Source organism: Aspergillus heteromorphus, assembly GCF_003184545.1.
Source record: "Aspergillus heteromorphus CBS 117.55 chromosome Unknown BO70scaffold_10, whole genome shotgun sequence".
NCBI lineage: Eukaryota > Fungi > Ascomycota > Eurotiomycetes > Eurotiales > Aspergillaceae > Aspergillus > Aspergillus heteromorphus.
Window position 1 is genome coordinate 137,901 of NW_020290415.1, and position 24,776 is coordinate 162,676.

The 24,776-nt window shown below is 54.4% G+C and overlaps 11 protein-coding genes across 11 annotated transcripts; 8 read left to right on the forward strand and 3 right to left on the reverse strand.

Annotated features, from left to right (window-relative positions):
• Positions 1–702: 702 nt before the first annotated feature.
• BO70DRAFT_290791 (putative ferulic acid Esterase/Feruloyl esterase) lies at positions 703–2,494 on the forward strand (the record flags this gene model as incomplete). The annotated part of the gene is made up of 4 exons (XM_025539371.1): positions 703–992; positions 1,049–1,097; positions 1,155–2,119; positions 2,176–2,494. The coding sequence occupies 4 exons, from the start codon at positions 703–705 to the stop codon at positions 2,492–2,494; spliced, it is 1,623 nt and encodes a 540-aa protein (XP_025399800.1).
• A 1,855-nt stretch (positions 2,495–4,349) lies between these two features.
• Positions 4,350–5,384, forward strand: BO70DRAFT_428671 (alpha/beta hydrolase). The gene is made up of 2 exons (XM_025548002.1): positions 4,350–4,845; positions 4,930–5,384. Exons 1-2 carry the CDS (start codon positions 4,465–4,467, stop codon positions 5,242–5,244), a joined length of 696 nt encoding a protein of 231 aa, XP_025399801.1. The 5' UTR covers positions 4,350–4,464; the 3' UTR covers positions 5,245–5,384.
• Positions 5,385–6,873: 1,489 nt separating this feature from the next.
• BO70DRAFT_335335 (glycoside hydrolase family 16 protein) lies at positions 6,874–8,084 on the forward strand (the record flags this gene model as incomplete). The annotated part of the gene is made up of 3 exons (XM_025541055.1): positions 6,874–6,964; positions 7,032–7,312; positions 7,362–8,084. 3 exons carry the CDS (start codon positions 6,874–6,876, stop codon positions 7,998–8,000), a joined length of 1,011 nt encoding a protein of 336 aa, XP_025399802.1. The 3' UTR covers positions 8,001–8,084.
• Positions 8,085–10,970: 2,886 nt separating this feature from the next.
• Positions 10,971–12,354, reverse strand: BO70DRAFT_361472 (bZIP transcription factor). Its single transcript, XM_025543051.1, has one exon. The coding sequence runs from the start codon at positions 12,059–12,061 to the stop codon at positions 10,985–10,987; it is 1,077 nt and encodes a 358-aa protein (XP_025399803.1). The 5' UTR covers positions 12,062–12,354; the 3' UTR covers positions 10,971–10,984.
• A 477-nt stretch (positions 12,355–12,831) lies between these two features.
• Positions 12,832–14,062, forward strand: BO70DRAFT_23586 (uncharacterized protein). The gene is made up of 3 exons (XM_025538808.1): positions 12,832–13,428; positions 13,511–13,840; positions 13,921–14,062. Exons 1-3 carry the CDS (start codon positions 13,246–13,248, stop codon positions 13,942–13,944), a joined length of 537 nt encoding a protein of 178 aa, XP_025399804.1. The 5' UTR covers positions 12,832–13,245; the 3' UTR covers positions 13,945–14,062.
• A 91-nt stretch (positions 14,063–14,153) lies between these two features.
• BO70DRAFT_23527 (isopenicillin N synthase family dioxygenase) lies at positions 14,154–15,478 on the reverse strand. The gene is made up of 4 exons (XM_025538806.1): positions 15,356–15,478; positions 15,115–15,300; positions 14,652–15,026; positions 14,154–14,586 (listed from the first exon to the last, which is right to left on the reverse strand). The coding sequence occupies exons 1-4, from the start codon at positions 15,387–15,389 to the stop codon at positions 14,180–14,182; spliced, it is 1,002 nt and encodes a 333-aa protein (XP_025399805.1). The 5' UTR covers positions 15,390–15,478; the 3' UTR covers positions 14,154–14,179.
• On the forward strand, positions 15,235–16,252 carry BO70DRAFT_23562 (uncharacterized protein). Its single transcript, XM_025538807.1, has one exon. It carries the CDS (start codon positions 15,568–15,570, stop codon positions 16,150–16,152), a length of 585 nt encoding a protein of 194 aa, XP_025399806.1. The 5' UTR covers positions 15,235–15,567; the 3' UTR covers positions 16,153–16,252.
• A 6-nt stretch (positions 16,253–16,258) lies between these two features.
• On the reverse strand, positions 16,259–17,469 carry BO70DRAFT_379203 (oxidase ustYa family protein). The gene is made up of 5 exons (XM_025545318.1): positions 17,119–17,469; positions 16,925–17,056; positions 16,736–16,866; positions 16,572–16,671; positions 16,259–16,507 (listed from the first exon to the last, which is right to left on the reverse strand). Exons 1-5 carry the CDS (start codon positions 17,387–17,389, stop codon positions 16,266–16,268), a joined length of 876 nt encoding a protein of 291 aa, XP_025399807.1. The 5' UTR covers positions 17,390–17,469; the 3' UTR covers positions 16,259–16,265.
• A 674-nt stretch (positions 17,470–18,143) lies between these two features.
• Positions 18,144–19,503, forward strand: BO70DRAFT_23508 (uncharacterized protein). The gene has a single exon (XM_025538805.1). The coding sequence runs from the start codon at positions 18,400–18,402 to the stop codon at positions 19,375–19,377; it is 978 nt and encodes a 325-aa protein (XP_025399808.1). The 5' UTR covers positions 18,144–18,399; the 3' UTR covers positions 19,378–19,503.
• A 963-nt stretch (positions 19,504–20,466) lies between these two features.
• BO70DRAFT_313652 (MFS transporter) lies at positions 20,467–22,679 on the forward strand. The gene is made up of 9 exons (XM_025540251.1): positions 20,467–20,530; positions 20,621–20,759; positions 20,837–20,997; positions 21,063–21,185; positions 21,259–21,615; positions 21,669–21,722; positions 21,767–21,814; positions 21,870–22,187; positions 22,256–22,679. Exons 1-9 carry the CDS (start codon positions 20,518–20,520, stop codon positions 22,492–22,494), a joined length of 1,452 nt encoding a protein of 483 aa, XP_025399809.1. The 5' UTR covers positions 20,467–20,517; the 3' UTR covers positions 22,495–22,679.
• A 1,077-nt stretch (positions 22,680–23,756) lies between these two features.
• Positions 23,757–24,200, forward strand: BO70DRAFT_386819 (L-PSP endoribonuclease family protein; the record flags this gene model as incomplete). The annotated part of the gene is made up of 3 exons (XM_025545853.1): positions 23,757–23,789; positions 23,823–23,868; positions 23,922–24,200. The coding sequence occupies 3 exons, from the start codon at positions 23,757–23,759 to the stop codon at positions 24,197–24,199; spliced, it is 357 nt and encodes a 118-aa protein (XP_025399810.1).
• Between the last annotated feature and the right edge of the window lie 576 nt (positions 24,201–24,776).

Genomic DNA, 24,776 nt, shown 5'->3' on the forward strand with positions numbered 1-24,776 from the left:
GTCATAGTAGTAGTACTAGTTGTGGTATCAATTCACGTCTGGCAAGACACCGTCGCCTATCGGTAGCTCTAGGACCTCCATTAGGGTATAGAGACGTGCCAAGCTATGGGCTTTCAGGTACAGGAATCGATGAAGAAGAAAATTTAAGCTTAGGGGACTTGAGCGTTTCCCCTACACAAGGCCCTGATAGGAAAATTCCAAAACTCCCCGCGGCACTGAGTTGTAATTGGGCGGAAAGCAACGCCACGCTCTAGTTCCAGGGGTAAGAACAGATTAACCTCGTTCGATCATGGAGACTTCTTGAGATATTCCCACCTATCTCATCGAATATGTCTCCTATGATGACGCTAGAGACGTTTCTTGCTTCAATGGCGCTGACAATAGGCATCGTGTTCAAATACACATGAAACTTGGTTGTGGGCTCAGGCACAGAGAAGTCCGACATTCGGAGCGAAGGTCTCAAATCGGGTATGATCTGTTGAGGTAATTCCGATATCCAGATGCATGTGCTTCACTACAGGTTCAGAGTTGGAAACCTCGGGCACTCGGAGCAGATGTTTCAGACTGTGCATGATTTGTCGAGTCAAATCCGATGTCGAGGAGTCTGAAGTATAAAATACCTGCGAAGTCCTTACTCGTCAGTGCCTATCATGCTCAAACAATCTCATTATACTTTCTCAAGACACAATGAAGAATCCTACTATGGTCCTTGCCCAACTCGGGCTTCTCGGCCTTGCTTCTGCTACCTCACTCCCGTGTTCGATCAATGCCTTTCAGAAGATCCTCAATGAGAATGGTCTCAATGGTACCGTGACTGCTGCGAGTAGTATTGCCACCAATGGAACTTACGAGGTCTCTGATGACGAGGCTTATCCTACCTCACCCGCGGGTTTGCCTGCGCTTTGTCAGTTGGAGGCCAATATGACTACCGAGGCCGGCACCACCTACAACTTCGGTCTCTTCCTCCCCAATGAATGGAATAACCGATTCCTGTGAGCCCTTCCCTGTTGTACGCACTTCGGCAAATGTGTTCTAAAAAATCATATAGTGCCGTTGGAAACGGCGGATACGCGGGTGGAATCAACTGGATTGACATGGTACGGTCTTCCGTACCCCCTTTTTCTCTGGCTTCTCTGATCCTTTGGTTTATCTAGGGAGCCGGCGCTGGATACGGCTTTGCTGTCATGTCAACCGATACCGGTCACCAGGGAAGCTATGAGTCCACCTCTTGGGCATACCACAATGAAGAATCGGTCGTGGACTGGGCCTGGCGCGCTCTTCATGAGGCCACTGTGACCTCGAAGGTCATCATCAAAGACTGGTATGGCCAGAAGTCTGAGTACAACTACTACAGTGGCTGTTCAGTCGGCGGAAGACAGGGTCTTCGTGCCCTTCAGTTGTTCCCTGAGGACTATGATGGAGTATCCGCTGGTGCTCCTGCCTGGTGGACTAACCACAATCAGCTGTTCGCCCTCAAGGTCTTGCTCTGGAACTTCCCGGAAGATGCAGAGCACACGATCCCCGCATCTATGTTCGATGTCATTGGTGACGAAGTTCTCAAGCAGTGCGATCCTCAGGATGGGATGATCGACACTATCATCAGCGATCCTCTGGGTTGCAATTTCGACCCTTTGGCTCTTCTTTGCAAGGGAGAGAACAGCATTGACTGTCTCAGTGGCCGTCAGATTGATACTCTCTATCAAATCTACGGCGATTGGGTTGATGTCAACCAGACCTTTGTCTTCCCTCACTACCTGTATGGCACTGAGTCATCCTGGAGCATGGCCGTTGGCACTGGCTCCCTCTCCTCCATCGACAATCAGGCCGGGTATGCCCAGGATCTCCTCGGATACGGCCCTGACTGGAACTACACCGATCTCAGCTATGCGACTGTTCAGTACGGCGACAAGGTCAACCCCGGAAACTCGACTGCCGATGATTTTGATATCACCCCCTTCAAGGCTCGTGGCGGCAAGCTCATCCACCACCACGGCCTGGCCGATCCCACTCTTCCCACCGGCAGCAGTATTTACTGGCACGGCCATGTTACTCGTGCCCTGGCTCTCAGCAACACTACTGTGGGTGACTTCTACCGCATGTTCCTCATTCCGGGCATGGAGTAAGTCAATTAGTCCCCTTCTCTTCCCGAGGTGACAAATCTCTAACGACATCCAGGCACTGCATGTCCACTCCGGACTCTATGGACGCTCCCTGGTACATCGCGGGCGCCAACCAGGCTGCCCAGCTTGGTGACAATGTCAGCGGTGTCCCCGGATACCGCGACGCTAAGCACGATGTCATTCTCGCCCTGATGAACTGGGTTGAGAATGGTACCGCTCCCGAGTCGATCATTGCCACCAAGTACAAGGACGACTCGACTCACGATGAGGTTCTTCGCCAGAGACCTATCTGTCCTTTCCCTCTTCAGGCTAAGCACTCTGGAAGCGGGAACCCGGATCTCCCTGAGAACTGGTCTTGTGAGAGTGTTTACTAAATGGAATAATTTTGTTGGGCCTACCACCTGCTGTAGTGCCTTCTTCGCCTCACCCAGCGAGTATACTGTCCGCCCGTTCTCTTCGTCCCGAGCAGCCATCATCTAGCTGGATAGCAGATGGCCTCATCTTATTACTTTACTTCACTTCGTTTGTCCTATTTGTTGTATATATGGTCTGGTACATTACTATCTCAAGCCACTTGTTTGCTTTATTGAGTTGACTCGGTCTCACGTAATATTATTACTATATTTAGGTATTTCCAAAATATTACCCCGGATAACTAGTCAAAATAGGCACTAGCATGGTTTTATCCCAGCTGGAGACCTTGCAGCAGGGGATGCAAAGTATTATATATACTTAAGCTGCAATTACCGCCCACCAGTTGAATAAATCAAACCAAGCATAAGTATACCTTGAAGACTAAATAAAAGATATATAAGCACTGGGTGGGTGCAATATATTTTATAGTTATTAGTTGATACTAAGCTACTCTAAGCGGTTGTTAGGCCTAACTACTTCAAAAAACCGCGAATCAACCGCGGACGCCTCCTGAAGTATATAGACTATAATACTAATCTTGCGGATAAAGACCTTGTATTATATCTGCGTATCAATAGGGATCTAACCCTGATCGAGGAGGAGCGCGATAATATCACAGCACTCACAGCCACTAAATTAGCCTATAGCCTCAGCCTCCGAAATAGTTCGCGAAATAAACACTATTTTTCTATGTTCTTTTTTCACTTCCGCCAAGGCTGTCGCTTTTCTTAGTAACTTGAAAAGCTCTATTATCTATTTATAACTTTTTTATGACGAGCACATCAACCAGGCGACAGATCTGAGGGCTAACCCCGCGGGACTTATGTATATATAGTATTATTCAACAAGCCCTCTCCCGCTAGCCATGTTTTGATTTACTATCTATTAAAGGGGTTTTTAGAGAGGCCTGCAACTTGTGATTCCATCGACCTCTGCGACACTACAGTAGCCTTGTGTCCCAGATCCCAGAGACTACAATCATTATATGTGTTCTAGATGGAAACAGTTATGTCGAGGGTCCACGAAGGGGCGAGGCAATCTGCGCCGTTGTAAGGGGACTCGTGACAATCATTGAGCACGGAGAAGCTCCGTTGTTGAAGGTGCTCTTAACTAGTCCTTCAAACTGTCGACATGTCACGCACTATCTTCCAAATGGCAACATTCTCAATATTCCCTCTGTATGTCCGGGATAGGGGGGTTTCGGCAGTTCTATTACAACCGACTGGTTCAGTCAGCAAAGAAAAATTTGGCTATTAGGGAGTGTCAGGTGCCCGTATTGTCTGACAAAGATACGGATTTCGCCTCCCCAAACTCCTCATGGTGATTCTAAGTAATATTTGAACTTTGCTTCGTTGTGGATTGGCAAGTATAGGAGGTGATGCGAGAGGTGGTCAATCAAAACGGATACATAATGCGATCGGAGCATATTCATGAAAATGACCGACATGTGCATGTGAACATGTGTCTGGACTATATGGTCCCTTCTCCGGAGAGACACCGGCGGGGAGTTCTTCTTTTGCCGCCATAGTCTTCACATCAAGATGCATACCTATGGTCGGACACAATGAGATTCACTCCTGACAAGGCTGAAAGCCTTACCAGCTGTCTGCTAGGATTATCTCACGAATAGTAGCAGTAGAATTGAGGCTATGCGACTAGTGGTTAATGGCTTAACAAGTCAGAAGCAGAGTTTTGGACCGGTGGCCTGACGTGAGATTTAAGCGGCTGGAATAGCAGCGTTCGATGGTCCCTGCGGCTGGTAGTTAGCTTTTGGATCAAGAAACTACGCCCTCACTTACCACCTCGTCCATTCCCCCGCAGCCATAAATACTTCAATGCTCGCCGCAATCACCAACCTTCTATCGCCACTCGCCTGACAACTGTGCAATCTCTCTTATCGCTTCCTAATTTCCATCCACATCCCTTCACCATGACACCTACGATCTTCTTCGTCCCCGGGTTCTGGGAAGGACCCTCCGTTTTCGAACACGTCGCCTCCCTGCTGAGAGCAGATGGCTTCACGACCGAAATCACCACTCTGCCCAGCACGGGCACCGTCTCGCCCGGCAACCCCTCCATGGCCGATGATGTTGCCGCCATCCGCGAGCACCTGACGAAGGTGGTCGAGCGCGGGGAGGAGGTGATCCTCGTGTTACATTCCGGGGGCGGAATTCTTGGCAGCGAGGCGATGAAAGGGCTCGACAAGACCGCGCGGGGCGGAAACGGCGGAGTGGTCAAGATTGTGTTCCTGGTGGGCGCGGTGTTCCCCGAAGGGCACGAGCACCAACCGCTGCCGTTTGCCGTGGTCGAGGTATGTTGATCGGTCGTTTTTGCGACCCCCAATCGTCGCGATTCGATTTCACTTCAGTGGTTCCTGACTGACTGCTGCATGCAGGGTGGTGCGTGCTACTGCGCACAACCGGAAGTCCTCCTTCTGGACGATCTCGCAGAGGCGGATAAGGGAAAGTGGTTGGCAGCGCTCAAGCCCCAGCCGGCGGAAGGGTGGGATGGCAAGGTCAATTACACCGGGTGGAAGGATGTCCCTAGCGTGTACCTGATCTGCGAGGGGGATAAGTTGCTCCCCGTGCCGCTGCAGGAGCAGCTGGCTGGTCTGGCTGGCAGCGAGATTGAACGGTGCAGTGCGGGCCATATGCCGCAACTGAGCCAGCCTGACCGGGTGGTCGAGGTAATCAAGGCGGCAGCGATATGAGCACGGATTTTTGAATGGGGATTGTATATAAGCTGTCGGAGACGATGAACATACTTTTCATCAACAACTCACGGGCTCTTCGCATTCTTTTAATATGCAGCGACCATGATAACACCTGGATCAATCAATCAATCAATATGAAGCAACCAGTAAACATGCCAGACGGGCCACGCATCCACCTCGACGGGAGATGCGATTGGCATCGGTAAATCGTGCTCAATGGGACAAGCGTTCCTACGCGGTAGATCCAGAATCATCCTCCCCCGATGCCAAGAGATGTGCGAGTCGACGCCATCCCCACCACGAAGAATCTGGCTTATAAGCATTAAGCATAATGGTAAAAAAAAAAAAACGCTTATATCTGCTTAGCTTGAACTTATTCGGGGAGGGATACGTATGACACCTGCGTCATGGCCAATGCTGTATCCACCGCGACCGAAGCACAGACCAGAGTTCCAAGGTGCGTTGACTTGCCCTAGCCGAGCCGGGAAAATCAATCATCATCTGGGCCGTGTTTGAAACAGAACAAGCCGACCTGTCGTTGGAAGAGATATCCCGTTGTCTCTCTCCCGGCCCTGTCATCCTGATGAACCCCATGATCCACGTAGATCATCAGCCCGGGAGAAGATCCTCGTCGGATGGAAGCCGACCAGACCAGGCTGGGGAGCGTGGGCCGCGTTGGCGGGACCACGATCCGATCCACCGAATGGTGAATGGGCGCTGTCTAGATGGATCCTCGCCATTATTCACCACCCACGACTCGCAAAAGTCTGCCTGCAACTAATCCGCCTCGTCGCAGGTTCTGTCTTCGGCAGCACCATGAATAGGACTTGGTCAGTGGCGTGCAATGCGACTCGGGGTCCGTTGCAGAGGCAAGGGTCTCTATTGTTAGATGGTCAGCGCCCGAATGGCCACAACGGGCTTCTTGTGGGCGGGCATGATTGGCGCCGCCCCTAGACGGTTTCAGCTTGATGGCAGCCATGATGAGCCACCACCTCCGAGCAGGCAGCTCGGGGATAACATCGCCAACCATCCATCTACTGGGCAGTCCTGCGTCCGGCCTCCACCGGCCGCGACGGCACTTGGCCCGTTCGGGGCAAGGGGCCCGCGGGCCGGAAAAGCATTCAGGAACCAGAGCAGCGAACATCGTGGAGGACGCGCACGCAAGCCATCTCCGGGCCATCGTGTCAAGCTTTCAGGCCCGCCGCATGGCCCCATTGCTCGCGAACAGGCGCCTATCATGGCCATCCGGGCGATAACAGCCCGTCAGCCCGTCAGCCAACACCAACGCTGCCATCCCCTCTGTTGCCAATGAGATGCGTGCACATGCTTCTGTCGCTACGGGCTGTGGAGGTGCCCTAGCCTCCTAGGCTCTAGCAGCGGAGGGAAGAAGATATTGCCAATCTCTGCAGACTGTGTATATCGCTGCTGCCTTGGCCAGTCGTGCCCCTGAGTCCCCATCTTCACTTTGCTGCTCTTTCTGTCTCCATCTTCCCTTCTTCACACCCCCAGGCAAACTGCCATACATTCGTTTATCTATCACATCAACCAACACTCGTGCAGTCGTCGTTCTTTTCACTGCTGCCTATCTCGCCTTTCTCCGGATTCACTCGTTATCCACTTACAGCCATGAAGTCGTATATGCAGTGGGCAGTGGCCCTCGCTGCCGCGCTGCCGCTCTGCGCGGCCCAGACATACACCAGCTGCAACCCGTTGAACGGTACGTGACTGATAGAGCAGCAGTCCTGCGACTCGACGAGACACCTCTAACTGATTCGTTGCGGTAGAAACCTGCCCTGCCGATAAGGGTCTGAACCAGTGGTCCTTCGAATCCAACTTCACCACTGGCGCATCGTCCTTCGATGGGTGGAACTTTACCGACGGCAAAGTGAACAGCACCTCTCTGGGCGCCAAGTTCGAGATCAAGGCGGAAGGCGATGCGCCCACGATCGAAAGTGACTTCTACATCTTCTTCGGCTATGTCGAGGTCAAGTTCCGGGCTGCCAACGGCACGGGCATTATCAGCACGAGTGTGATGGAGTCCGACTGCCTGGACGAGATCGACTGGGTAAGTGCACAAGACCGGACGGACATGACAGGACTAATCGTCGCTGCAGGAGCAAGTCAGCACCTGGGATAACGAGGTCCAGACCGATTACTTCGGCAAGGGCAACACCACCGCGGGCGGTCGCTCCGCCACCTTGAACGTCACCGACTCCGAGGAAGAGTTCCACACCTACGCGGTCGACTGGACCACCGAGAAGATCGAGTGGATCCTGGACGGAGTTGTCCAGAAGACGGTCACCTACGAGGAAGCCGTCGATGGCACGAACTTCCCCCAGACGCCCATGAACATCCGCATCGGTATCTGGGCCGGTGGTGACCCGGACAACTCGATCGGAACCATCGAATGGGCCGGTGGCGAGACAGACTACAGCGAAGGGCCGTTCATCATGTACCTGGAGTCGGTCAAGATCATCAACTACAACCCGGCCGAGAGCTATACCTACACCGACAAGACGGGCGACTACACCAGTATCAAGGCGGCCAACACCACCTCGTCTAACTCGACCACCACCTCGTCCAAGTCCACCAACTCGTCCTCCAGCTCCAACTCCTCCAGCTCCTCCTCCGGCTCGTCCGCCAGCTCCTCCAGCGGATTGTCCAGCAGCGCAGCGACCGGTCTCTCTGCCTCCTTCGGGTCCCTGGTCGCGATTGTCGGGGCTGGGCTCCTGACCGGGCTCCTTCAGCTCTAGAGGCCTCGCTTACACCTTCTGACTGTGCTGTGCTGTACCCCTACCCTCCCTGCTGTAATGCATCTGCAACTTGCAGCTCGCAACTATATAGATCCAATTCCCCAGCTCCTTTGCTATGTATTATATCGGGGTGCTGTGCACTATCCGGTTCATCTCTAATCAGAATTTGCATATGCTTTACGATGTCTGCAACCTGTGAAAACGGTGGTCGGTGGTTAGGGCTACTTCCTTGCAAGTTGCAGCCACGCTGAAACGTGCGCGCTACAACCGCGGTCCGTCAGGATTGGGGCCATAATTTTGGCTCGGGGGCCAGAATTGCAGGGGTTGTCGGCACTTGGTTGGTCGAACGCCTGAGACACCTGAGACATGTGGAAATGCGCGGATAAAGTTTTACAAGAACATGCCTGCCTGGAGGTGGATCGGCCGGCAACAGTGAGGCGTTGCGATATCAATGCCAGGCGAAACACCCCGGACGGCTATGACAATGACTCCACTTGTTGTCTGGCTAGCATGGGGGCTAGTCAGAGGCTACGCATGCTTATGATGATTTATGAATATAGTTGATAATTATACTGTTCGGTGGCTAGTTAGCTAGTAAATTCATAATATCGGGTTAATTTACATGATTATGTTGAGCTAAATCTGAGACTTCATCTCATTGATGATTCTGCTGGATTGTGGAAGGTTGGAAGGTTGGGATTGCTTTTCTTTCGTATGCGACTGATATTTAAGAAAAAAAAATGATTGGCTCTTCAGGGTTGCACGGTAGTAGGACTACTAGCTGTTCCAGTCTGTGTATTGCTAGAAGGGGCGGAATTAAAGGTGGTTCAAGATCCCTCGATATATATCTTAGTTCTTGTTGAATTCGCTCATTCCACAATGCTGACAGGTGGTATGTTGAGAAGAGAATGGGGACATTGATAAACTAAGATTTATATTCCCGAACAGTTCAACGATCCAAGCGCAACTCATACTCAGCACGGCTGAACCAATCTCCATAGATCCGACCCAGAGGTACACGAGTCGGACTTACTCCCACGGTTCATCAGAAATAATTCAGACAATTAGCACCTTCTCAATCAGAAACATGGCATTTTATGGGCTTTCTCTCGGCCCCCACCCCAGAGAATAGAGTTATCACTGGACCCATGTCACGCCCGATACACACTCTCGGTACTCAGATGCGACACGAGTGAGCGTCAAGTCCGATAATGGATCGGGGGAAGCGGATTCCACCCCATTCGTTCCACAGTCCTGATCGACAAGCACCGGACTGATTGGCCATCGCCCTGGGACAAAGTAGAGCCTCTGATGTCATAGACCGTCTAAAATCACCATCTATGTTTGGCTCATCGATTATCTGATTGATCACATCTCTGCAGGTGCCGAAGACCAAGGATGATCGTCGCAAGGTACTCCGTAGGTCAGGTCGGACTCCACTTAATATCCCCGATGTCGTACGAGGAACCAAGATTGTGGGGTATGACAGGCGCCATCCCAGAGTTCTTTCCTGGAGCATAAATGATTGGATGGTAGGCATGCCGCGTGCGCAGTGCCATCCTGGAATCCGGAGATCATGTGTTGCCGCCAGCCCTCAACATGGGCATGTCATGGCGGGTTTGGGGAGACGCAGTGGCGAAAGCGGCATGTTTGCCACAGCAGGACGAGCAAAGTCGATGATCTTCAAGCACAAGACACGAGTCCCGTACTTTGGTATGTAGCGAAAAGATTGTACGTGGGTCATGTGGGCCATTATGTTCTGCTGGCGAAATCCAGTGACTTGTATCCAAGTCAGATAACTTTACAGAGTACTACTTGGTGATCTAGTATTACATACATACCAAAGTACTTCTCCGTTACAGCTTCCTAATCAGGTATGGCTCTACACGGCTCATCCTGCCAAGCTGTCCACAGTCGACGGGACTGTGCTGGCTTCCCCGAAGCAGTATCCCGCGCTTGCAGACAGCAAAGCACCCCGGATGATGAATGAAAAAGTACCGTACATGACCCCGGATTCCGTTCGACAGCCCAGAAAAAAAAAAGGGGTCCGGCCAGTTCAACGATGAACATCATGCCAGATCGCATGTTTTTGGAAAACCTCTCGCCCCACAGATGATGTGATATGACCTCACAGCCCTGCGGAGTATCTTTTCACAGTGAAAGCACCTACCTGCTAAACGCTCCCATCTTCCAGAAGCCTGTTAGTACTTCGCCAGGAACTGTCTGTAAACAGCATCACATAGTTGACATCAAGAATCTTCCCCCTGTGATCAATGTTAATCCTATCAGGCAAGATCTAAACATAAATACCTTCCCAGCCAGATGGCCCGATGACCAGTCCATAACCTTCTCGCTCACATGTCCACACAGCCCGCAAACCACATCCCCAGATCTAGCAACCACCCACCTATCTGACGTCAGACAATCTTGGAACAAGCCCATTATTGAAGATGGGATCGAATACCAACCGCGGAAACTTTGTCAATCGGTCCGCAGAGGAAGTGGAGAACATCGGCGCGCAAAGGTGGACGGGCCAGCCACGCGGGCGGGTTTGCCAGTATGGATGAGGAGACTAGGGTATGTGCGTTGCATTGGAATGTACAGTCTGATGGATTGGATATGGTACTGGGTACTGAAAGGTGAGCAGCGTAGTATTGCCTCCCTGGGCGGTCATGCGTCGACGGGGAGGTTCCAGGCCGGAGAGTAGCGTGCTAGGGAGGCTGGACATAAGGGGGGGAATGTTGTCTGGGGCGAGCTTTGAACCTGGAGATGTGAGGGCTAGTGAGGCTGGAAGGAAGGGTGGTTCTCGGAGTGTTATTTCCAAGGTCGATAGATTTGGTATCGGTATATCGGGATTGCTCCCAGAGCCATGTATATACAAAGAAAAAGAACCCCCCCCCCCCCCCCCCTCATTACTCATGAATACAAACGTGAACCGGGCCAGCCCATCGTATCTCGAGCATCCACAGACCCAGCCGTTACAATTACTCGGCAACACTTGCCCGCTGCTCCACAGCGGCACCGCCGTTCGACGGCGGGAGCCGTACTAGATCGTCGAAATCAAAGTCCATTTTCTCCGTTTTCAAGTCCTGGTCCTCGTCGTGGTCCTGATCGTCCTCCATCTTCCGTTCTCCGTGTCCACTTTCCCTCGACGATCCCATCTTTCCCCCTCCTCCGTCGGAGGCATTATTACTACTCTCATCAGTCCCAGACCCCGCCGCGCCCCGATCGGAGATCTCCTTGATCATCTGCGCCAAGTGGCGCTTGATGCCGGCATCTCCACACTGGGAATGGCGCAACAGCTCATTCTTCAAACTCAAGATCTCACTCCGCAGGTGATCAACCTCGCTCTCCAACGAGGTATTCTCCTGAGAGACAGCCTGACACCGGCTCTCCAGCTGACGGGAGTGCTCCTTCTTCTTCTTGCGGCATTTATTGGCCGCGACGCGATTCCGCTCGAGGAAGCGCTCCCGTTTGCGCCGTTCTCGCTCGTGGTCCTCGAAGCCCCCGGAGGATGAGGTGTTGGCTTCGGTCTGGGAGCTCCCGCTGCGGGCGCGACTGCGACTCGTACTCAGGCTCTGGCTGTGATACTGGGTCTGACCTTCTGTGCTGCTGCTGCTGCCGACGCTGAATTGGGGCTGCCTGCTGCTGCTGCTGCTGCTGCTGCTGCTGCTGCCGCGGGAGGTGATGTCTTGCAGGGAGAGGGTGGGTTGGATGGCGATCGGAGCGAAGGGGTAGATCGGGTCAGTGGAGAGTTTCCGGTATGGGTTATGGTTCCAACTGGGCTCGTGCAAGGACTGGGCGGGGTTGATGAAACTGGCGTTCGAGCTGGGGTCGGAGGCTGTTCGCGTTGCTGCTCCCGCGGCCCAGGAAGTGGACAGGGATGGCGACATGGGATTGAGGACCCATTGTGTGTTCTCGTCGAAGAGAGGGAGGGATGATTCGGGGGCAATTGAATTGTCCACTAGGAAGGGGAGGGAGTCCGACCATGTGGTGGTGTCGGGGTCTGTGGCGGCGGAGGGGCCCGCAAGGGGGCTGTAGAGGCTATATTCGGCGGTCATGGTGGATAACCGTCCATACAGAAGTGGAATTGTTATCAATCCCAAGGGAGAATGCAGGCAATTGTGTCTGGTATGGCAAAAGCCGCGGGTGTCCGTTGGCGCCGGATGGTTTTTATATGGAGAGGCGATATGGTGATGCAGCGCCGATTGGTGGCCGGAAGACCGCGCAATGGATTGGCCTTGCGACTGGCCTGACTGGGCAAGGGAGTTCCTGGTCGGTGCGAGAGGGAGGAGATTCGGCTCGATAAGGTTGACTACAGTGCAAGTGAAGTTCTCGATCGGCAGCCGGTCGCCACAATATACATGTATGTATTGGGGGCGGGGGGAGGATAAAGTACGCGAACTGAGGGGAGCGCGGCGAATGGGCCAGACGGGCAGGAGAAATCATCCGGGGCGCGCGGGCAGGGGAGGAAACTTGGTCGCAGGGTGGAAAACGGACGGATCCACCGAGCCGATGATTGCCTGGCCAGGTTCACAGGGTTGAGGGTGAGGGTGAGCGGGTGGATGGATGACGTGTGGATTGGTCCGGAAGTACTTCGCGCCTGTCAGCTTCGAGCCCTGAATCGGGGGAGGGATTAGAGTTGGCTGGTGGGTGGCTGTCGCCTCACCATGACGTTGTCGAGTCTCTGCTTCTTCCGTCGGATGATCCTGCCCTGCCATAGGCTGGTATCGACTCCGGCCTCTGGACCACTGGGAATGCATGCAATAAGAAATGAATCTGAATCGGGGTTTGAACGGTCGGGATCTCTTTGGTTCGGGGGGGGGGGGGGCTGGAAGTGACATCCTCGACCCTGATTATTGCGACTCGACCAGTGGGGGGTCTTGACTAATCCGGTACGGACTGTGTTACTTTTCTCTCCAACTTGGGGATCAAACAATCCTCTGTGCGACAGACGGTATCATCTACTTGTCTACTCACTGACGATTGACTCAAAAATCCCCCGACCAGCCGCAGATTGCAGGATGCATCTCATCATTTCCCGGGCGACCAATCCCAGCTTCCACCCCCGGGCGTGACACACGGCAGGATTCCTCAGATGAAATCCTTCATGCTGTGAATCATCGGGGCCGATCAGAGCAGCTTCAACTGGGATTCAGGCGCTTTATAAAGCAGGGGTATGTGGTGAATGGTGTAATGGTGTAGGGTACACAGTAGAAGCAGAAGCAGAAGCAGAAGCAGAACCATGTCCACCCAGCGCATCATCACCGTCTTCAGGGCCACCGGAAACCAGGGGGGGCTCGGTGATCCGCCACCTCGTCCGCGACCCGCAGCTGTCAAGCCAATTCAGGATTCGTGCCGTCACCAGAGACCCCGACAAGCCCTCTCTGCCCAGGAACTGGCCCGCCAGGGCGTGGAGCTCGTCGCCGTTCGTCGCATCCCTGAAATTGGAGAGAAAAACAAAAAACAAAAAACAAAAAAACCAAACAGCTAATCAACCATCTCCGCAGGCCGACCTCCAACACCCCGTCCTCGAGGGTTCCCACACGGTCTTCCTGGTCACCGACTACTGGGCGCAGGCCAACGCGGCACTGAAAAACCAGCCAGGGCAAGAATGTCGTCGATGCGGCCGTCGCGGTCGGGGTGGCCCACCTCATCTTCTCGTCCCTAGACGAGGTGAAGAACGCCACCAACGGTCGGAACACACACGTGTATCACTGCGACAGCAAGGCGGCCATCGAGCAGTACGCGTGGGCCTCGAACATCCCAGCGACGATGGTGCTGGTGGGTACCTACATGAGCAATTTCCACTTCATGTTGCACAGGGCCGAGGACGGGACGTATGTGTTTGCCAGTGTGAGATCCTGAATCCGTGATGTGGGTGGGTGTCTTCGTGCGACCGTGGCTAATGATGAGTTAGGGCGGTTCGTCAAGGCGATACTGAAGAATGCCGACGCGATGGTCGAGAAGCGCGTGTTGGCAGCGGAACAACAGTCAGTACGTACTACTCTCCCGACCAGATCGTCGCCATCTTCGCCTGGGCAACTGGCAAGACGGCCGTCTTTGTGCCAGTCCCCCGCGAGCAGATGGCGGACGAGTACGTCGAGACGCAGCTCCAGATGGATGAGTTCGGCTATTACTATAGAAAGTCGCTGGAGGATTACTTCCGCGGGATACAGCTAGTCTAAACCCACGAGATCCTTTGCAGGGTTCCCTTCATCCCCCTCATACGTATCCGCATACCGACCGGCCATCCACGCGCCCACCGTGATGGGCGCGTGCCTGGCGGGCTGGCCGGCCTCCCGGCAGCTCGGCAGGCACTCGACCACGAAATCCGCATTCCCATCGAAGAAGAACGGAACGCTGTAGCGCTCGTGACCGGACCGGTTGATGACCCGGTGCAGGTTGGAGATGTATCGGTCGTTGGACCAGCGCATCATCAGGTTGCCCGTGTTGACCACGACCGCGCCGGGGATGGGCTGCACGTCCGCCCATTCACTCGACTCGCGGTCCCACACCTGCAGACCCCCCGTCGAGTCCTGCAGCAGGATGGTGATCGCGCCGAAATCGCTGTGAGCGCCGATTCCTGCGACCGTCCGGTCGGTCAGTACCGGCGCCATCCTTCTTCGCGGAGACGGAGACATCACCTACCTCTCTCCAATTCAGGCGCATCAGGAGGCTGGGGGGGGTAATGGAGCAGACGCAGGGTCGCGATGGGCCTGTGACACAAGCGCTCGAGGGTCTGTTGATCCAACCCCACCATCTCTGCAATGACGGCCATGATATCGACTGCCAGCTCCAGCGCGGCATCATAATAGCAATCCACGGTGGCCCGAAAGAGGGCCGGATCGGGGACCTCTGCAGGGTACTTGTTGGGACCCTGGCCGAAGTGGCCGGCTTGGACGACTGGATCGTCCAGCGGGAGGTCGCGTCCCAGGAAGAAACCCTCCTTCAGGTCGCCTTTGGAGCGCTTCTCGAAGTTCTGGGACCGGAGGGGTTCGTATCCGCGGTTGAAGCGGTCATTGTCTGTCGGGGGAGCTTAGTAGGGACAGGACCCATCGCCCCGCCGCATCCTGGTCGGGGTCTTGATGTCACGAGCAGCGGGTGGGCTTACCCCGGTTGTACCTCTCTTTGACCTCCGGAGGCAGACGGAAGAGCTGCTGGGACTGTTGGAGGATCCCATCTTGGAGATCGACGGGGATGCCATGGTTACACAGTTGGAAAAAGCCGAGCCCTTCGCACGCGCTGCGAATCTCCTCTACCAAACGTGCGCGTGTCTCGCTGTCTCCATGGTAGAAGGCTAGGAGGCATTCAGTAACGGGCCATATATCGTCCGCAGTCTGAGAGAAGCTCACGCGCAAAATCAATGATGGGCGGGGCACGAGCCATTTTCAAACCCCGCGATGCGAGGTGAGTGAGAGCGAGCAAACCTGACGTGCTAAGACTGGTCCGCGGACCCAGAGAAGGTGTCAGAATAGGATTTCTGGCTTCAGGGAGACTTCAGCTGGACGTCTGTCGGTCCGCGGGGTATTATCGGTGCGGGGCAAGCAGATCACCGATTGGGTGGATGCACATGATTGAGCCTGATCTCTCGAATCATTCTCGCACAGGGAAGACCGGCACCAAGCAAACAAGTTCGAGTCAAGCTCGATCGGACCCAATGGCTCAGAATGTGATACTTTACCTTCTCCTCCCGAGTCGATTCTGGCAGTCCCTCAACCATGGGACCGCCGCAGTCCGATGTAACGTTAACCAGCCCTACGGTAGTCATGTCTGTTCTTGTCGATTCGACGGAAGGTTTCTGGTCCCCGAATGGCAGGAAGTGACAGGCGCTTGGAGATTTTCACCGAGGCCTTGTTTCCCGGGCCATGCTGATTCGAGCCTCCAAACCCAGTTCTACCCGACAGGCGGCGATCGCAACCCTACCCCTAGTACCGGCAAGAGACTCAGCTCCCTCGAAGCAGGACTGACTTTCCTCCAGTCAGACTTCCGGTGCCCACGGTTCCGAGACGCACGACACATCCCACAGGCAGTCCCAAAGCTAGCTGACAAAAATAGAAACTTCACCAAACACCCTTGCAAACCTCTCAGATCTAGTACTCCCTACATAGCATGTTTAGCCTTTGGCCAGACGCATTCTTGTGCAACGTGAGGTATTTTATCACAATCACAAATCTATTGTCATTGACGTCGACGCGCCATGTACAGTTTATATACAACCAAAAAAAAAAAAAAAAAAAAAAAAAAAAAAAAAAAAACCGCATCTCATGGAATGGCCTCATACACCCGGTCCCCCATGCGGGGAGGCTGCAAGAAATCCAACGGAACGGTCTCCGGCAGCTGATTCCGTTCGGCCCAGGCGCGGATCTCGTCGAAGTTACGGCATTTGTGCTCGGTGTTGAAGTCGACGAAGGGCTCGGGGTGGTCCGGGTGGACCCAGACTTGGCCTAGGACGCCGACGTCCACGCTGCACATGAGCTGTTGGCGGATGATGTCGAGGCAGTGGGCTGGAAGGTAGGTCGATGATCAACATGCGTCTGTGGACAGGTGAGGAGACGAGGGGATACATACTGACGTGACGGCGGACGATGAAATCATCGTTCTTAAAGGCGCCCGTGCCCAGGTCGTGGTAGTAGTCGTAGTTGTAGTAGAGGGATTGGCGGAGGAGATTCTACACGTCGCCAGTCAGTCAGCACATCCTTTCGCCCCAAATCGGCCCGGTCGGACAAACATACTAAGCAATGCAGATGGTGTAAGCCCTCGACGTTGGCGGGATATCCACCGCCGTATTTCTCGCTGATCTGGACCTGGTCGGTCGCGAGGCCCGATTTCTGGGCATCCTCGACGGGGACGCGGATGGCGCGGTCTGGAGGGCAGGCAGTGAGCAGGCATTTTGCAACAAAGAAAAGAAGGTGATCACCAACAGTTGGTGCCGATCGATTCCCACGCCGCGTCGACGGCCGGGCTGGCATCCTGGCGGAAGATGTTCTCCTTGAGGAGGGAGCCGTTGAACTGCTGGCGGTGGTAGGAGAGTCCGACTTGGGAGATGACGGGGGCTGCGATCGCGTTAGCCCTGAAGACTGGATGTGCGCCCGGCTGGTTTGCGAGATGGACTTACAGTGCTGGGTGACACGCCGCGTGCAGGACTCGCTGAGGTCCGTTTGGTTGTGGCCGATGAAGACGCCCAGCAAGCCAGACAGCACGGCGGTGACGAAGATGAGGATGAGGTTCAGCCAGCCCCCGAGTCTTGTTCTCGACGCATTCTTCCCTTGCGACCAGTGCGGGGCCTCCTCATCCATGAGAAGTCGCTCTTGGTCGGTGGAGTCGGATCGGTCCGAGGGATGCATCTTGTCATCTTCGAAGGAGGATGTGTTTCTGGAGGAATCCATGGTATGCAAGAGAGAAGGAGAAAGGTGATTAGAGAGCGAGAGAGAGAGAAAAAAAAAGCCGGGAGAAGGATACAGCGAGCAGGCCAACTCCCCGAGGAGCGAGATGAGGGTTTATCCCCGTTTGCTTCGGACGGGTCAGATGGTGCGATGCCTCCGCCTCCGCCTCCGCCCGGTCCGGTGCTAAGAATATCCTGGAATATCGCAATAATATCGCAATAATACCGCGTTGGAAGCAACTGACGGGTGTAACCCGAGGTGTCTTTGTCTCAAAGGACCTCGTGCAGGTGCGGAGAGGCTGAAGCTGCGGTGCTGCGATTTGGCGAGGTGAGACACCCGCTGCTTGGCCGCATGCCTGTCTCATCCGCCACCAATGATGATCTGCGGAGGGCACTGGAAGTGCACTGGAATGCTGGAGATCCTCCAACACGAAGGGCTCCACTGCGGCCACTGCCCGCCTTACAGCTGCCGGTGGTCTTCTGGCTGCCTATGTCCACCATCTCGGCTCTCCACCATCTGAGACATGACGCAAAGATGCCTTACTTTCGAGATGCAATCCGGCTTCACCGTTATTAAACATCTGCACGCTATTATTAGCCAAGGCGGAGCAGCGACTCTCCAGCTCATCTTGCAACCCGCTATCCGGCTTGGGAAGTGGGCGACTCAAAGGATATTGCCTCGTCGTGAGGCGCGGATGCAACCTGTCGTGCTCACTGGTCGTCGTGATTGGACTGGCCCGCTGACTCGGAGGCCCTCGATGAGATGGAGATGGCACAATCCGACACTTGGCCAATCATGCTGGTACGCCACGGCAGGATGCCTTCCCCACGATCGGTCCTGCCGGCTGCCTGCTCATTATTCGCGATCGTGCAGGTAGACATCGCAGAGGGACGAAACTGTTATAAATATTGCCCTCGAACCCGACCTGGGATGTATCTCCAGACAAAGACTTCGAGAACAACCCCCCACATCCTTCTCTGTCATTCCATACCTCTTAATCTTTAATACACATCATGCATACTGTTTCCAAGGGCTTCCTGCTCGTGCTGAGCAGCAACCTGCTTGCTGTCTCTGCCCGTCCCGTGGCCTCAGATGCCTCCTCTGCCACTTCCACTGCCACGGAGACCCCCGTGAGTTACGGAGACTATGGCAACTATGGCAACTACGGAACCTACCAGAACTATAAGCGCGACGAGGAGCCGGACAGTTCCAGCACCTCGACTGTGGCCGTGCCCACCACCACCGCCGCGAACTACGGCAACTACGGCAACTACGGTGACTATGGTACATACGGCAGCTACCAGAACTACAAGCGTGGCGAAGAGCCGGAGAGCTCAAGCACCTCGTCTGCGGAGCCGACCACCACTACCGCTGCTGGTTATGGCGACTACGTGAACTATGGCCAATACAAGAACTACGGGACCTACGAGAACTACAAGCGTGGCGAAGAGCCGGAGAGCTCGAGCACCTCGTCTGCGGAGCCGACCACCACTACCGCTGCGGGTTATGGCGACTACGTGAACTATGGCCAATACAAGAACTACGGGACCTACGAGAACTACAAGCGTGGCGAAGAGCCGGAGAGCTCGAGCACCTCGTCTGCGGAGCCGACCACCACTACCGCTGCTGGTTATGGCGACTACGTGAACTATGGCCAATACAGCAACTACGGGACCTACGTGAACTACAAGCGCGACGAGAAGCCCGAGCCCAGCGAGGCTGTTTCCGAGACGACCTCGACCTCGACCTCGACTGCGGCTGCGACCACCACCACCGCTGCGGGTTATGGCGACTACGTGAACTATGGCCAATACAGCAATTACGGGACCTACGAGAACTACAAGCGGGATGCCGAGCCTGAGGCGGAGAGTGAGTCGTCCTCGACGTCGTCTGCTACTGCGACTGCGACTGCGACCCCGGTGTCATACGGAGACTACGGCAACTACGGCACGTACGCCAACTACGGGTCGTACAAGCGGGACGTTGAGTAAACGGTGCTCGTGATGGCGACTGGGATGGAGAAGTAGGGCTCGGGGAGACGTCACCTGACCTGGAGGAAAGGGATTGGCGGAAGGGCGGCAGTCTGCGGAGAGATCTTGTTCGTTTGTATTTATTGCCTGCTGGCTAGACAGTATCCTAAACCCAGCGATAATCGATTGTGAATTGTTGAATTTGAAATTTTAGTGTCAGATATCTACAGAATTCCCGCTGATTGGTGCAAAATGGATCGGAAGTGGGCGAGTCAGGCAGCCGCTGGGAATCGCTGGGCCGGTTCGACCCCCCGCTTCCCCATATTATAGACTTCGAGGGCATCGCGGATCGGCCTCACCCAAATCGTTTGCGGTTTCACCACGATCACTTGACTACTTCTTATTCCAGCGGATGTCCCTCCCTGTCGCCGGAGCCAAAACTGCAGATGGAACATTCCTAAGAAAATGGGAAGGGGCAATATCTGCACGGGGGTGCGACCACAGAGGGGCAGCAAAGCTTAAGGTGCAGCTGGACGGGGCCACATCCCCCCGAATAGGGCAAGTGATAATCCCAGCTGAGTCCCTTGCAAGACTTGATCCCTGAGCAGCGGACACGACATGGACGGACAGGGGTGCCATTGCGACCTGACTGTCTAGGCTACTGCGACAAGCCGAAGACATGTCACTTCGCGCGACACCAATCAGCGGTGCCCTAAAACCTCACTTCCCCCCCTTCAGCCCCGGCATCGGCGCGCCAAGCTCTCCCTCGAGCCAGGTCGATTAATATTATTCCCCAGAAGCCACAGCATCGGAGCTGAATGAAGTGACTGCTTCTCGGACGCCCACAGTCTGAACCATCTAGCAGGCGATAGCGTTGCAAACCGTCCGATCGGCGGGGAATGGTTGGCTCACCTGCGTGGTTCGGTCTCCACTGCTGGCCCTTTTCGGTCCATTTTTTGGCTTTTCATCCAAGGAGTCATCCTCAGCTGCGCCGATCTAGCTCCCCCCGCGTTGCATGGCTGACTGACTGGTTTTTGCTTTGCTTAAATGCTCGGCTGCTGCTGCGTGCGGCGCGACCGCAGTCATGCTTATTTTCTCGCTTTCTTTCATCTTGCCCCCTTGACTGTTTGGACGGTTTTCGGTGCGATCGCGCGATAGAAGATGGTCGAGGACGGTGAGTACATGATTCCGCGCCTGATGATGTTCGCGTCCGTATTTCTGCCCTGATCGCCAGTCAACTAACGAATACTTTCTGGCTGCGCAGAAAAACAGCCGATCGAAAATGGGGAGGCCTCGCCTCCGCCGTCGACATATGCCGTCAACGAGCGCAAGTTGATGGCCAAGATAGACTGGCACGTTCTGCCGTGTCTGTGCGCCATGTATCTGTTTGCTTTTTTGGACCGGTGAGACTCGACTTGACTTGGTTTTTCCTGGCGGTTACTTCTCGACAGCTCGGAACTGAGACTAACGGCCATCGCAGAGTGAATATCAGCAATGCGGCGACGCTGGGAATGGAATCCGACCTTCATATCGAGAAAGGCACGAAATATAACACCGCGTTGACGATTTTCTTCGTTCCGTACATTATCTTTGAGATTCCGTCGAATATTCTGATGAAGAAGCTGAAGCCTCATCTTTGGTGTATGTGCGCGCTACTGGGGGTTTTGTGGGAGATCAATGGTGACTGACAACTGACTTGGATGCAGTGGCGCTGTGCATGTTTGGCTTCGGGGTGGTGATGATCTGTCAGGGTTTGGTCCAGAACTGGGGCGGGCTGATGGCCACCCGTTGGTTCCTGGGCATGTTTGAGACGGGGCTGTTTCCGGGCTGTACGTTCTTGGTCTCTCTCTCTCTCTCTCTTTTCTTTTGGATGTTGCGATGACTGAGGCTGATAACGGACAGGTTTCTACCTCCTGGGCATGTGGTACAAGCGCAGCGAGGCGCAGAAGCGCTTCAGTTTCTTCTTCAGCTCGACGACTCTCGCCGGTGCGTTCGGCGGTTTGCTGGCGAGTGGACTTGGGAAGATGAATGGCATTCGGGGCCTTGCCGGATGGCGATGGGTGTTCATCATCGAGGGCATCATCACCTGTCTGGTCGCGATTACGTGCTACTTCCTCCTGACGGACTTCCCGGAGGACGCGACATGGCTGAGCCATGAGGAGAGAACATTTCTGCGGGAGAAGCTGGCCAAGGACGTCGGAAAGGCCAATTTTGATGCCAAAATGACTTTCCGTGATGTTTTGGATGTGTTCAAGGATTGTGCGTATCGCTTCCTGTAGTTACTGGTGTGATGATGCAACTAACAGAAGCAGACAAAATCTTCATCGGCGGATTGATGTACTTCGGACAGGTCGTCACAGCCTACGGTATGTCCCTGCGACCGAGTCCACGACTCGAACTGACCGTCTAGGCTACGCGTACTTCGCCACGACGATCATCAAGACGTTCGGCTACAGCTGTATGTCCACCTGAACCAAGACACCGAGTCAGAGTCCCCTTGCTAACTCCTCCAGCCATCCAAACCCAACTGTACACGATCCCACCCTGGGCCGCCGCCTTCGGATGCTCGATGGTCATCGCCTATCTCTCGGATCGCTTCCAGCACCGGTTCCTCTTCACTTTGATCCCGATGCTGATCGCGATGGCGGGCTTCGGCATCCTGCTCAACATCCACGACACGGCGCAACACCACATCCAATACGGGGCGCTGTTCCTCGTCACGAGCGGCTGCTACAGCGCCATGCCGGTGCTGGTGTGCTGGTTCGCGATGAACCTGGGTGGCCACCGACGACGAAGCGTGGGAACAGCCTGGCAGATTGGATTCGGAAATAGTATGTCTCCCGCTGATCCATCCTCCACTCCACGCCTACCCAAATACTAACCAGTTTGCGTTACTCAGTCGGCGGCATCATCTCCACCTACTCCTTCCTCTCCAAAGACGCCCCCTTCTACCGCAACGGATACATCATCGGCATGTCCTTCCTGTGTTTCTCCGCCGCCATGTCCATCTCCTATTTCCTCGCCATCTGGCACCAGAACCGGAAACGCGACCGGGCGGCGATCGATCCGGCGAATATCTCAGAAGAGGAGGAGGAGCGGTTAGGCGATATGTCGCCATCCTATCGCTACGCTTATTGATGACGCCCTGGCCTGGGCTGAGTAGATAGGGCTCGATTTGTTTGCGGTTTGCTGTTGTTTCCTGAAAAGAAGTTCTAGAATTATGGTGGCTCCGGTATCGGGGTCTAATGCATACTTAATGCTGTTCGGGGATTGCCGACGGCCATGATGTGATGAATCGATTGGTTCGGCTGCCTGTGGTGGCTGTGGAGACAATTGAGTAGTTTGGCTGTAGTTCGTCTTGGCTTGCATCGCTTGCTTGTTTGCTTGCTGGGATTATTGATTGAGTCACCGCCGAAGGAATGTGGCTTGCCATTCCTTTGCAGTATCATTATTAGACGGTCAGCGCTGGAGTGACGGTTTCTGGGCTCAGGATAGTCGATCTCATAAAAGAGATCACTGGGGCTTGCGCTCAGTCAGATTCAAGCCATCCCGCTGGATACACCCGGCAAGGTAGTCAATTTGTACTGCACGAAGTAGCCGACTACTCCTGAGCCACCCATTTACCAGGGGAGGTTGTAAGACCTGTGGGATGGGCGAGCCAGGCTTCAGTCGATGAACGAAGAGATATTTCAGGCAAAAGAAAACCTGGCCTGTAGATTGGGCTTCGGTACCAGGAAAAAGAAAATAAGTCCCCCGAACCCTATCACCACCCATCCGGTCTTACTCTCCGGTACTTATGATATATAGCGGACCAGCTCTTCTGTATACGACTTGCAGGACTCCAGAGCAGGAGGGCCCCAGCAGCACGGAGAAAGATGTCCCCACGCCCCTCTCCGCAGGACTCGGACACGAAGGACTGATCGCAATCCCCGATCGATGGGTTTCGGGCCCAGCTGACGAGATCAACCAGTATTCCGACCGTCGATATATGAAGTACCCTCAAACAGAGTGAGAGCTGCTCAAGCATTTGGCATGGCCAATCGTCCCATTGCTGGCTTTTCGCTTCATTCCAAGGATGAATCCGTTCCCTTATCAGCAACTGGCTATTGCGTGATTGTAGGCAAATATCAAACTAAGTGTATGGGACACATCTCGGTTGTAATTCGGATTTCGCCAGCCAGATCGGCTGGTGTGGCCTTCTTATCTCTTGGTCCGCCCCGAATCCGGGGGAGGAGCGGAATACAAATTCCGCAGAAGGGCGGACAATCTCGGCGACGTCACTTCCCGCTCCCATACTGGAAAATAAATACCTTGGTTTAATCGCACCTGTAAGTATCAAGATCGAATGCATATTCAAGTGTGCAAACACTCACGCAACGTGCACCATTAGCTTTTTCTCCATGGCACACCTCACCTACTATAACTACCCCGACGTCGGCCTCATCCAGGCCGAAAAATTCCACTAGAGCCAGGCAGTTCGGGTTGGCGATCGCATCGAGTGCGCAGGACAAGGCAAACATTCCCCCTTGCTCAACTATATACAGCTTCTTCTGACCCGAATACAGGCGGCTGGGACTCCAGAATAAGAGAATCCTATAAAGAAATCAACGCGCAGATCGATCAGGCTTTCGCCAACGTCGAGCTAAACCTGAAGAATGCCGGTGGCAAGGGCTGGGGGCAGGTGTATCGCGTCAATTCGTATCACGTCCCCATCAACAACGAGGGACTGGATGCCATGGTGCGCAATTTCAGGAAGTACGTGCTGGATCACAAGCCCATCTGGACTTGGCTGGACATGCGCGTGGAGATCGAGGTTGTGGCGCATGATCCGGAGTCGAAATGAGGTCTTGCTTTTGTCAGATGGTGTAATGTATAGTCAAAACATTTTTCTTGTATCGGAAATCACATTGAGTCGGTCCCAGCGATGTAGCGTTCCTAGTGGAAAGAGGTGAGATGCTTGGCTACTCCTAAGCTCTGGCAGGCCTCTCCCGGGGCAAACCAAACCCGATCACCGCCATTTCAGTGGCATCCACCGTGGACGGGGAGTATCTGGTCACTGAGTCCCGTGAAGACTTCCGTAACCGATCAGGATCGCATTATGACGGCAGGTTTATACCAGTACGAGGCCGGACGGTGGCATCTTCTGGGTTGCAGGGAAACAGTACTTACATCTAGCTGTCTAACTCTGGGGCCGCGTTGATGACCGATTGGGCGGGGGGCGTTGTGCTTGGCATGGTGATGCCGTGACGGATGAGCTCGGGGCCGCAGAAGAGCGTATTCCAGGCAGCAGCGGGATACGCATGCATGGTTTTATGCAATCCGAATCCTGCGCCCAGCTGAGGACGAGCACTGATTATGCCGCTGCTACCTCGCCATGCGAAGGATCACTGACTGGCAGGCCAACGGCACAAACATGCTTG